This window comes from Cavia porcellus, unplaced genomic scaffold (assembly GCF_034190915.1).
Source record: "Cavia porcellus strain 051 isolate PalLab524CR breed Dunkin Hartley unplaced genomic scaffold, mCavPor4.1 scaffold_2, whole genome shotgun sequence".
In the NCBI taxonomy this organism is placed as follows: Eukaryota; Metazoa; Chordata; class Mammalia; order Rodentia; family Caviidae; genus Cavia; species Cavia porcellus.
In genome coordinates this window covers 93,707,470-93,720,002 of record NW_026947485.1, presented here as the reverse complement: position 1 = coordinate 93,720,002, position 12,533 = coordinate 93,707,470, and the positions used below count along the sequence as shown (strand labels likewise).

Sequence of the window (12,533 nt, the reverse complement as noted above, 5' to 3'; positions counted from 1 at the left end):
GTCTCTCTCTGTCTGTCTGTCTGTCTGTCTGTCTGTCTGTCTGTATGTACGTATGTCAGAGATAGTCTTACTCTTGTTATCCAGGTTGGTCATGAGCTAATGAGCTCAAACAATTCTCCCATGTCAGCCCTCTGAGTATCTGGGTACCTACTGCCCCACTGAGTTCTCTTACCCCATGAGATGATTGGACAAGGATATGATTCTTGAGGATGCTACAGTCACTTTGAGACCATGGTGAGATGGTGGAACAAGAGGATGGAAAGGGCTTGGATCTAAGATCATTACTCTCCATTTCTTATTATTTATAATATTAACAAACCCTACGGGTCAAGTTGCTTTTAGTTGGGTGTTTCATAGCTACACCTTAAAGCATCTCAGTGGGAATAATTGCTCAAGGTAAAATCAAACAATTTTACATAAAAATAAAAATGAGGACTTTCCACTTCTTTCAAAACCTAGGTTTGCCTTCCTCCCAAGCAGACAAGATCAACATGGAGCTAAAGAGGCCAACACATCTTTCACTGTATTCCTCCGCAGTCCCTCCAGGTAGATAGAGGCTGTTGGTCTCCAGTAAGGACTCTGAGCAGGTTTATCCAGTGAGGGAGGAAAAGCCTTGCGGCCCACAGCTTCTGACCACTCATGTAGTGGGCAACCTGACTCACCAAAGAGATAGAATTGGTAATCCTTTATATCCAGGAAAAGTCAAGGACCAAGGGACAACTGCCCTCATTTTATTTGTGTGTAGTGTTATATTTCCTTCACATTAACGGAGCACGAAATTAAAACATACGGACCCACCAGAACACCTGCCTTTTGTGAACTGGCTTTCACTGTTAATTATGACTCCTAAGGATCCTGCCATTTGCTTCACATTATCGTGTCCTTTGTAATTTTAATTACATTTTAATCAAGGCTTTTACACAGCCTGTTCCAGAGCTTTCAGTCTAATTATCAGCATTAACAATATTCTGTACTTTGTTACTTTGCAAAGTCCTTCCTGGCCACGTTAAGTATTTATCTTAAATTTACACCACATGGTACAGAATTTTAAGTGATCATTAACTGAAGTATAATTCTTTCACTTTCCTTCTGCCTGCTAAAGTGGAATTTGGGCAAAAATAGAATTAAATAACTATGTAGACTCAGTTCTTCCACTTTCTGAATTCTGTTTTTGCTTTATGTTTGACAATTATGGCATTTTTATTAAATCTGACCACTAATCTTTTAATTTGATATGAACTTAGTTTGGATTTAAATTTATGTTTTATGAATTAGTATAATTTAACTTTTAAAGTACCTCTCATGCATTTTCAAAGTTGCTTGGCAGGGTAGTTCTGTGATTTTATAAAATCTATGGTTTGAATTAGGATGGAAGTCAGTTCAGGACTTCCCCTACCTGTTCCCACCCATGGGACAATCACAGGGCTCTGTGCCAAAATCGGTTTAGAAAGCTCAGCTGTATGTAGAGTCTGCACTGGGGCTCACTGACCATGGTCTTTTTGTGGTGCTACTTGTACTCCAGGGTGAGGACCCTAGCAGAGTTGACCGATCAAAGGCACAGACAACCAAAAACCACATGGGTGGCATTTATACAGCCACTTGAGTATTTCAAAATGCAGTCTCCACTGACTTTTGGAAACAGACCCACTGTCTGAACATTAAAGATGTATCACCTTGAAGTATCCAGGCCCAGGAACTTGGAGAGCCATGCAGAGCATTTGACCAGATGTGAACAAGGGATGCCCTCAGCTTGGAAAAGAACAGACTGGCCATAGAGCAGGAGTCTGCGTGCAGACTGAAAAGATTAATGTTGATTGGCTGCATCCAGCAATGCGAAGAGCTGAGCCAGAAGCAGTATCCTCCACTCTTGTTTCTTGTACCTTCTCCCAGAGACCTGTCACAATGACACGTTCTACCAGAGTGGAACAGGGCCATGCCACCACCCAAAAACACATTTGAGCAGAGCTCTGCAAAACACAGATCCTACCCAGGAAAGATTCACTGCCAAACTACTTCTTACCTCTGATGGTCACACAGCTACTTCTTTAATATTAGCCCACAGCAGTGGTTTTCCTATTGGTGACAGTCATTCCCTGGTGTGCTATAGAATTGTCTGTAAGAGGCTGAGCTACATATATAACTGACTCCCCCACCTAGATTGGAAAGTTGGAAGAATATTGTACTTACGAATCCAGAGACACCTGCAGTGACCTTTACAGTGAATTTCTCCTTAACATGAGTATTTTGCCTCTTTATTTTCTTTGGACTTCGTATAGGTCTAAGTACAGAATTATCTCATATCCTTCTGAATCAGTGCTTCCAAAGCCCTGGAAATGTCACAGCTATACCTATAATTTTAAAATTCATTTCAGAAACATGTGCTATGGGAAGATGATGGCTCAGGTGTGAGCTTTTGATTCTGAGCTCAGAGGGCAGAGCCGGCTTTGCGCCTCTGCTGTGAAACCAAAGGATGATTTCTGTCACAGTGTGTGGCCAACACCAAATCTTCCAGATATGAGGTTTTATTATGTTTTACAACCATGAAAACAGAGGAAGGTGGTTGCTTCAGCAAACATTTCAGGTGGAAGAATCAGCTGAGCTACACTCATCCCATCTGGGCAGCCTCCTTCCCACACAGCTCTCAGATTGTTCCTGATGTCCAAACCTTGTAAACTCAAACTGCTGCTAGGGGACACTTAGAGTGGCAAGAACACCATTGGCAAAATGAAAGCAGAAGGGAAACTTTGAGAGACAACTGATGAGAAACACACTACAGCAAACTCTTTTCCATTGTGTTATAATGTCAGGGTGCAAGAGTGTGTTGGGGGCTCAGCGTCCATCAGCCTAGAACACTTGTCATACGGGGCCTTCAGTGATCCCCTCCAGAGGCAAGGTTGGTGCGCTGTCAGCTGTGGGCATCTCCTCTTTCTTCATCGAGGTCGGCACTCGAAGACTGACATATGGTTTATGGCAAGCTGTGTTGGCCAGTGGAGGATAGTGCTGTCTGTAGCAGATGTACGCAAAAATGAGGCCGATCACTCCACCAACGAAAGAATCTAGGCAAGAAGCAAAATGGGAGAAATGTGTTATTCTTCATTCACATGTGGCCAGTTAGGTTTTCCAGACAGAACTTTTCCCACCTGCTTCAGGAATTGGTTTGTTTACAGGACACCCTGAAAAACTAAATGGGAGAAAGCTTGTTGGAAGTGTAAATACCAATGTCTTCTTCAAGCCATCATCCTTTCTAGTGCTTAATAAAAGAGCACTTGATTCTTCCCTTCATTTTTCTAACTCACATCTGAGCAGAGCATGCACTTAGATTTATTTTTCTGATTTGTAAAGTGAATTCTAAACTCAGAAAGAAAAATTCCAGCCATCTCTCAGGCATGTAAACACTCAAGAGGCTGTGATTTTTGTTCTCCCTAGGCAAATCTCTGCTGGAGTCCTCAGATCTTGCTGGTAGGCCACAAAAACCCAGCAGGTGTGCTGGTCTCTGCCTGAAGTAAGAAGTTTCCCTCAGAGTTGCAGACAAAGTTTATGTGCTGCCGAAGTGAGCACCAGAGTCACAAAGTGAATAAAACATGTGACAATACTCTGAAGTTCACACATTGGGCAGATTTCTGCAGGGAGGTATTTGATCTCTTCACTAAGCAGCAGATCTCACGAAGTTGAAGAGGCCAAGAGAGACCTATGAGGCAGGAGAGTGTGTCTGCTGGTAAACATGCCCTTCCACCAAGGGCCAGCTCCTCACAAAGAGGTTGGTTCCCCCAACCCCATGCAAGCAGCCATCACAATAGTCTGTGTGTGTGTGCACACTGCCTTTATGGATTATTCTTACTGAAATACCATAATATAATAGAGAAACTCTCTTAACAAAAGAACTTGTATTAAGGCTACTGATATGCTGAACTGACACCCTTTGGAGACTTTTACTAATCCATTTATTATCTCACAGATTTCCTATAGGCAGATAGCATCTGGCCCAGAATTGGCCTTAATCCCATGATGTGATTATGAATACTGTTCTGGTGCAGGGTACTGTGCTAGACCATGCCAAGATCATTCCAGGTTTGATGACCAGATGACTCTCAGAGGACTGGCTTTGACAAAGCACCAAGCCCATGGGCTGATGTGTGTCCACCTTGGTTCAGGGCCATGGTTTTCTCTAATAGCCAGTACTTGGGAGGTAAATTCCCTATATTTTCCAGGAAGCAACATGCTGCATAGGGACCTCCACCTGTGCTGTTCTGATCCTGGACTCTTGAGAATTGTGTCTCCTCACCCCTCCCTCTATTCAATTGCTATTCAGACTTCAGAGCTCAACTCTACATCATTCAATAATGGCCTCATCTGGTTTCTATTTGTCCTAGACTGAGCCATTAGGTCCACACCTCAATAACCCATCCTCACTCCATGCACAGAGTACTGAGAAATGACAGACTGTGCAACTGCTCAACATTTAATGCTGGCCTCAGAACTCCATGAGGAAAGGGACTGTGTCTGCCTTGGTGGTTGCTGATTTCCTCAACACTAAACCAACACCTTGTTCATAGTGGAACTAACTTAGTCAAGGGAAATGAATGCACAGCAACTCAGCAGTTAGATGTGGCTGCTGTCCTGTGTGTCTTTGGGTGAGCCCCTGTCCTGGTCTGGTCCTCTGCAATGCAAGGGTGAAGAGGCCTTCCTGAGTAAGTGTTCCAGGTATTAGATCCCCTGACTTGGCCTCCCAAGGTCACGCATTGATATTGTTTGGAAACTTTACCAAGATACCTTCTGTTGGGATAAAATATCTGTAATAAATAAAAATCATCCTAATTGATCAAAGAAAGAGATTGAATTAACTGTCACTTCTGTCTCCACAGAAGAGCTCAACTTTAAACTAATAGCTAGTGTGATGCATGGCTACTCCCTGGCAGAAACAGCAGAATGCCTGTAAGCATCTGCATGACCCTGGTGAGCAGCATCCAGGTGACAGGAGGGGAGAGACACTGGTGAAGCAGAAGCTGAGGCTGTGAGCTTCAGACGGGCCCATCCATACCCATCTCAGTGCAGTGACACTCGGTCATAGTAAGACACCGAGCACTGAACCTCATCCCCAAACCATGATGGGATGTTCTCAGGCTATGGTGCTTTAGCCCCTGCCTGTGAGGGAAATCACTTCCTGCCTTTGACCCTCAGTTTGCTTAGGTTTCAAACTGAATTCCCAACCTCTACTTCACTGAGGTAGGATATCAGTTTAATAATATATTACTTCTAAAGTTACACCATGGAGTACATCAAAATAAAAACTAAAATTGTATTCATTGTTGTTATATAGTCCCTGCCTCATCCTAATCCACTGGCTTTTTGACCTTTTCGTATCTTATTTCTCAGTGCAAATGTTTAACCTCTTCAGCATGGCCATACTTCCATGGTATTGTAAACTTCTGATGAATTTTAAAAAATGTATAACCCATGAAACTATGAATAGCTAATTGCTATGAATTCTTGAGCACAGAAACAAACCATAGTTAACATGATTAAATGATGTGGGTACTCAAAGAATTAATTTACAAAGTCTATGGCTGCCAGCCACAGAATATACTAGAGCTTTTTCTAAACCAAGGCCTTAGAGTTGCAATACTGTATTGTTTTGTTGTCTTCCTCAACCCTAGAGAACAACCTCTCAGAACATTATTTTTATTAGCACCTAAAATGATCCACAATATCTTCATTTCAGCTACTGGCTATCAAACGGACCAAAGAGCAAAATATATATCTTACACCATTTGACTTTTCTGTGGCTTGGAATTTCATTAGGTGACTCACTGACCAAAGGCATCAAACCACTGCAACTATATGCTTCCTAGGTTCACTGACATAGCTTTGTGTAAGGAAATGATGATTTCTGTCAAACTATTTTCCCATTCAATGGAATGACAAAAGGTGAAACTGCAGGAGCTGTGAGGGGTATGAGCAGCAACAAGGGTGAAAGCCTTATCCAAGTCGTCTTCCAGCAAAGGAACACAGGGCTTTGTCTATTACAAAACTGATAAACAAGATCCAAAATATAACTTACTTTATGAAGAAGTTTGTCATCAAAGAACTCAAGTGGGATGAAGATGTATTTTAATGAATTCACATTCACATCTTGTTGACACAAAAGCAGGCAGAGGACATGCAGGCCCTTACTGGAAAAAAGCCACTTACGATCCATTTCACTCCAAATATGGTAGCATGTGACCAGAGAGTTCAAAGGATATGAATGGACCTCAGTGTGCATGGAATCCAAAACCATGCAAACTCCTTACTTAGCACTGATGCCATTGTTGCAACACACGTGCACTGCACATGTCAGACACGATGGCCAGGCCTAGGACACAAGGCTGAATAAAGCATACAAGTCCCTTTCATCCCAGTGTTCCCTGTTCCATGGGGCAAGGACTCTAAGTAGTGACAGCTGTACCTGGGATAAGCACCAGGAGGTATACAAAGGTCTGAGAACTGGCCCAGCAGAGTAATGTGGGTTAGTCTGGAGCAGGCAGTTTTGCTGCAGAGCTAGCTCACAGGCCAAGATGAGCAGCCATTAACTAAGAGAGTAGGGAGGTGGGGCCAAGGAGGAACCCAACTTTCTAGACAACGGGAGGATTATGTGTGAAGCTGCCAGGAAAAGAAGGAAAGGGCTTGGTGTGTTTTGGAAATTGAAAGTAGCCCATCTTTTAGTAGAGGGACTGAGGGACATAAAGTAACCTACCAGTCATCTGGATGAAAATGGACATTTCTCACATCTCTTTGTAGCTCTGTTGACCCTTAGCATGGCCCAGACAAACACTGGCCATCTTCCATCTACACCTCAGTATTGTACCCCACTCTCAAGCTGGTCTTCCCACCATATGGTGTTGTCTAGGTCCCTAGACTGTCTAATTCATATTTGTTTACCCACAGTTCCAACGAGCTTTTATTCAGTAACTGTTAGGTGATCTGAGATGAACTGAACACCATTTTAAAGATGCACTACAGCTTCAATGTCACCAGACACAAAAGACCGCGTTTGGAAGGGTTTCAACAATATCCTGAATGTGTACACAGACACACACACACACACAATAGTGGCTGTCAGGAGCTGGGGGATAAAGGAGTAAGGAATGATGTTAATAGGTTTTGGATTTTGAGGAGTTGATAGAAAATGTTCTAGAATTAGAAAACAGTAATGTCTGCATAACTGTGAATATGTAAAAAAAAAACAGTGAATTGTACAACTTCAAAGGGACCACAATGAATACAATCATTATGCAAATACGTACTAATATACTACTAATACTGCAAATATTTATGTTTAAAATGTTTTAAAAATTAGCAAAATAAAAAGGGAAAGTTTCATGTTTAAAAATTATATTTCAACAAAGTTGTTCTTTTAGAATAAAAAAGGGAGAGAGAACAGCAATAGATGAACTCCAGTGATGGTGGAAAAAGTGACTTTGAATCAGGAAGCCTGGAAATTGAATTGCCATTGATAAAGTGGTGACAAACTCATCTTCTCATGAGGTCGAAGTACAAGAAAAGGCCTCACAAGGCTGAGCATATTGAGACGCCAGACTATGTTCACCTGCTTGAGCACAAATAAGCAAAAAGGCTTCTGCAGATGTGCCGTGGAGTCCCCAAGAGGAGTCCAGTCCTTGTTGCCACCATGGCAACATCCAACATCACTACACTGCGTTGACATGAGATCTTGCATGCCTTTGGAGCCATGATCCAAGATACCAGGGCAAAATTCAGCTCTGGAAAACTCAGGGACTCCAGATGATCTTTGTCGCTGTTGTTATTTTTATTCTTTCTAGTGATTTTACTACTAGGTTTTCCTGTTTTTGTGTCTGCATTTCTATTTAAAAACTTATGTAGCATGGAGAAAGCATGATCTCCCCGGTGCACTACAGGCTGAAAGGGCAGGAGCCACGACTATCTCACTCAGTAAGCCAGATGCACAAAGGAATGAATGAGTGAATCAAATAAAATTTATTTTAAAGGGAAAAAGCTTACAAAGAATAATGCTTATTATATAAAACCAGTATAAAAATGATACTATTAAAAAAGAAACATGATTTAGTCAAAATGATCTAGTCATTCATGCATTCAATGCATATTGAGCACTGTGATGAGCTGAATTGCTTCCCTTCAAAAGGAATAATGACGTTCTAATCCCTTGTAATTCAGAATGTGACCACAGTGGGAAATAAGGGCATCACAGAAGGGACTAACTTAGGGTATGCTGTGATCCAATATGATTTGATCCCTATATAAGGCAAAGCTGGACAGAACAGACATATGCAAGCGGGAAAATGATGTGAAGAAACATGGAAGAGACCATGGAGGACAGGCAGAGACTGGAACTATCTTGCCAAAGCCAAGGAATATTAGAAGCTATTTATTAGAAGCTGCAAAAAGTCAGGAAGGCTCCTTCTCTCCAGGTTTCAGAAAAAAGATGGTCCTGCAGTTTTTGTGTTACAGCAGCCCTGGGAAACTATATAATAAGTACCATGGGCTATGCCAAAAGTTACCCAAATCTCTGTCTGTGTGCAGATAATATTTTGGTACAGATGGCAGAAAATGATACAAAAACAATTTGTTTACTTATTGTCTAAAGCAGCTTCTGTATACTACTGGAGACAAAAATACTGCAACAGAGACCATATGGCCACAGAAAGCTTGAGATATTTATTGTCTGACACTTTACAAAAGTCTGCCTTACCTACTTCCTTGTTCTGGGGGACAGGGAAAAACAATACTGCATGAATACTAAGTTTGCTTAGTTTGTTAAAAAGTGTTACAAGCAAAGAGAGTTCAGGAGTTAAGGAAGGGCTGTAATTTAAATCAAGTTATCGTCAAAAGACTGAGGTGACCTGTAAGCCAAGATCAGGAGTGGGAAAAGGATCATGCTGCACTCTCATCTGGAAAAAGGGCATTCTAGGCACAGGAAGCAGCCAGTGTAAAATTCCTGGGGTGAGATGGGCCCCAGAGGATGGGGTTGCATGAACAAGGAGGTTAGAGGGGCAGGATCTTGTGAGCCACTGCAAGACACAGGTTTTGGTGGTAAATGAGCAGGGTAACACCAGAAGATTTTGGCAGGAATCATATATCCTAAAGGCTCATTCTGGTTGGAGGAAAGAGGGAGTCTGACCCGAAGGCATGTAGTACATTCCACCAAACCAGAGAGGGATACCAAGTTGGATTCTGGAAATACTTCAACAGGAAAAACAAAAGAAAACTACAGGAAGCTAAGAAAAGAAGGAAACTGTCAGGAAAGTGAAGCAATGTTGTCCAGGAGACAGGCCCAACCAAGGTCTTTCTTCTCAGGGAAATAGGCAGCAAGCAAACCTCCCACAGGACAGCAGAAGTCCTGACTGAGAAAAGCTCTCTCTCCTGAGGGCCAGAGTTCCCCTCTAGGGTGCACTGATCAGACAGAGGTGACCTGGCTCACCTCTTCAGGCTATGCACACCACTCTGAAGAGAGCCACAGATAGCGTTACAGAGATGGGGAGAACTTCATGGGTAAACAGCACTTAGAGGTTCCCAGATAGGAGTTGGACCACTGATGACAAAAGCAAGTTTAGGCCTGACCTTACAGGGCAGCTGCTGTGCAGAGAAAAGGAGGATCTCACCGTTCACTTGGAACCTAGAAGGGAGACCCACGGTGACTTCACTCTACCAAAAGCTGGTAGGTTTTTGATGGAAACAATGATATAGTTCCAAGCGCTTCTTTTGAAGTCAGTTCAGAATAAACCTGGAGATTGCTTCTGAAGACCAAAAACTCAGATAAGGCCTGATTAAGAGCATGTATCCCTTAGCTCTGAGAGAGAGAGAGAGAGAAAGAGAGAGAGAGAGAGAGAGAGAGAGAGAGAGAGAGACAGAGAGAGAGACAGAGACAGACAGATAGACAGATAAGAGAGAGAGAAAAAGAGAGAGAGGAGGGAAGGAGGGAGGGAGGGAGGGAGGGAGGAAAGGAGGGAGGGAGGGAGAGAGAGGATATAGGGCTGGCATGGAGGGGAAGGAAGGAGAGTTGGGCAGTACAGAATGCCATCAGGCTTCCATGAAAGAGTTTCTCCAAGGGGAACAGACTCTGCCTGTTTTGAAACTGGAAGTCTTCTGTGGTACATACAACAGTCCGACACAGTGCCTGCCTCTCCAAACACATTTGCAGGGTTCAAAATCGACCAAAGTCTGGTAACTACATATAAGTTTGTTTCAAGTCATGCCTCACAGCCTAGGCAGAGAAGCCAGGAAAACTCAAGTGTGGCCGTCATGAAACCACCCAGATGGACAGCAGTTTCTGAGGCTGACTTAGAAACTTTCTTTCCTTTCCAGCCCTGGTCCGAGTGGGAATAAATGACTATTTCTTCCCTATGACTTGTTTTTCTGGATTATAGAATTAAATGCTCTTTTTCATAATGAAACAACACACAGGTACCTAGGCTGCTCAAAATGACCTATGATTATGGAAACCAGTGTTAGCTAAATGGTTCCCTCTAAACCCAAATTCCCAGAAGAGGAGCATGAATCTAGGAGCAAAGACCTGGGTTGTGGGCTCTATATATGCCCAGCAGTGAAGCAAACATGTTTCTGCCACTCCCAGCTGTGACTCCCCAAAGCACAAACCATAAACACATAAGCATGTGAAAACAGACTGGTTTAATGATACCGTCTGCTCTTTCTCTCTATTTACTTTATCCTGCATAGGAATCCAACAGGTTTTAGCCTCAAAACATTCCACTAATGACAAAAATGGGCTCCTCTGCAAGATACAAGGCTATGAGCTGGCATCCCTTATGAAGCTCCTGTTTCCAGCTGACCTAAAGCCAGGGTGTTGCAGAGACTGGGAGTACATCATCCACATAGAGACTTGATCTAGCTGCTTTATTTCTGAGGAAACTTTGCTAAATGATCCATGTGACCTTATCTAAGCTTGTACCCCTCCATTTTTCTCACATAAAATAACAGACTTGTACACTTGGAGTGGGCTGGGAAAGCAGAAACAGCAGAAATAATAGTAAAAGACTGACTGAGCAAGCCATTTGAGATTATAGGCTACATATTGGAAATGAACATGTAATACAGTGATCAGATGCATTTCCACACTAAGCACAGTTGCTTAAATTAAAGTTGAAAAGGATTCATAAAATCTCATAATGTTGTTAACTAAACTAAATGCTGTTAACTAAACTCTATAACAAGAGGGACTAGGATTCTGTTGGTATCTGTAGTGTAGTTATATGAATTTTCATCATGAGTGATGACCCCTGCCCATGAGCAGTGGACAGCTCAGCCCACTGATGAAAAACTGTAAATTGTCTCAGTCAGGTGTCTCGCCTCAAACAACTACCTACAGTGATGTGGGAAGTCTTGTAGTCCATTTCATGGACAAACTGCAAACACGAAGACCTCTTTGACCTCTTCCTTAATAGCCACATGTTGAATTAATATTTCTCATTTTCAAAACATTATTGCCTGTTAAAAGTAACAAGGGATAGAAAGATGAAACTGAAGTATGATGTAGATCAGAGTCAGCCTTGACAGTGTTAACGTTCGGGGCTGGATAACTCTGATGGAGGAGGGATTGACTTGTGCAGTGTAAGGTCCCTTTAGCCTTTAGCCCTCTACCCATTAGATGCCAGAAGCACCACCTTCCAAAGTTATGACAGCCCTAAAAGATGTCTCTAGACATTGCTAAATGTCCTCTGAAGTACAGTCAAACTCTTTACTCCCCATTTGAGGACAACTGGAACAGACAGCAATAGTGATGATGGGAACTCAGGAAGAATGAGTCTGATGCAGAGTCCATGAAAAAATCCAAGAAAAGGCATATTCCTCACCTAGGTGATTTCAGGGGAAATAAAAGATAAGACAGAGTTGGGCTGACGTCTGAGCCATGGCAATGACCTGTACCAACTGATGCATGTTCAGTTTGGGCTACAGAAGTCTTCCAATCATAATTCTGGTTTTTCCTCCAAATATGGCCTTTAACGTCACTGAGCATAATTCTCTTGCTCTCATTTTCCCACAGGATATTTATAATCTCTCTGCTGTTCAAAGTCCATTTCCATGCCTGTGCGATAGAATGGTTGTGAAGTCACTGTTACAGGTCTTAGGTGTACCAGCTGCATTATGAATCTTCCAGTCCTTAAAATCAAGAGCTGGAATTCTGTATTCTTTCACCTTGGTCATGGTCCTCAGCCACAGAGGCAACGAGTGACAAATAGTCCAGCAGTAGTTCAGAAGTTCAGAAGAGGCAAATTCCATGTCTTATATTTTATACAAAATCACTATGCAAAGGCTCTTAACTACCTATGAGATAAATGGAAAAATTTATTCAATCTTGAAGCTTCTGATCATTATTCAAATCCAAAGTGTTTGAATAAAACTGAAGACCCAGTAATCACAGCTTAACAACAGATCGTACTGCAAAAATATATCTGCTACCAAGTCTGTTATTTGACAGACATAACTCATCCTTTCTTAGAGACAATGTGCTAAGCAACAATAATACCAATTTGCATTTATAT

General features: G+C 42.3%; 1 protein-coding gene across 10 annotated transcripts in view; it reads right to left on the bottom strand.

Annotated features, from left to right (window-relative positions):
• Positions 1–2,506: 2,506 nt before the first annotated feature.
• Positions 2,507–12,533, bottom strand: part of Plpp4 (phospholipid phosphatase 4) — a 167,439-nt gene continuing 157,412 nt past the window's right edge. For 7 of the 10 annotated variants that reach the window (XM_063244849.1, XM_063244852.1, XM_063244853.1 and 4 more), the window contains one exon: positions 2,507–3,056. In XM_063244849.1, coding sequence (XP_063100919.1) covers positions 2,857–3,056 — 200 coding nt within the window. In that variant the 3' untranslated portion in view covers positions 2,507–2,856. The remainder of the gene's footprint in view (positions 3,057–12,533) is intronic. The other 3 variants (XR_010046253.1, XM_063244856.1, XM_063244851.1) reach the window with 2 other exon arrangements.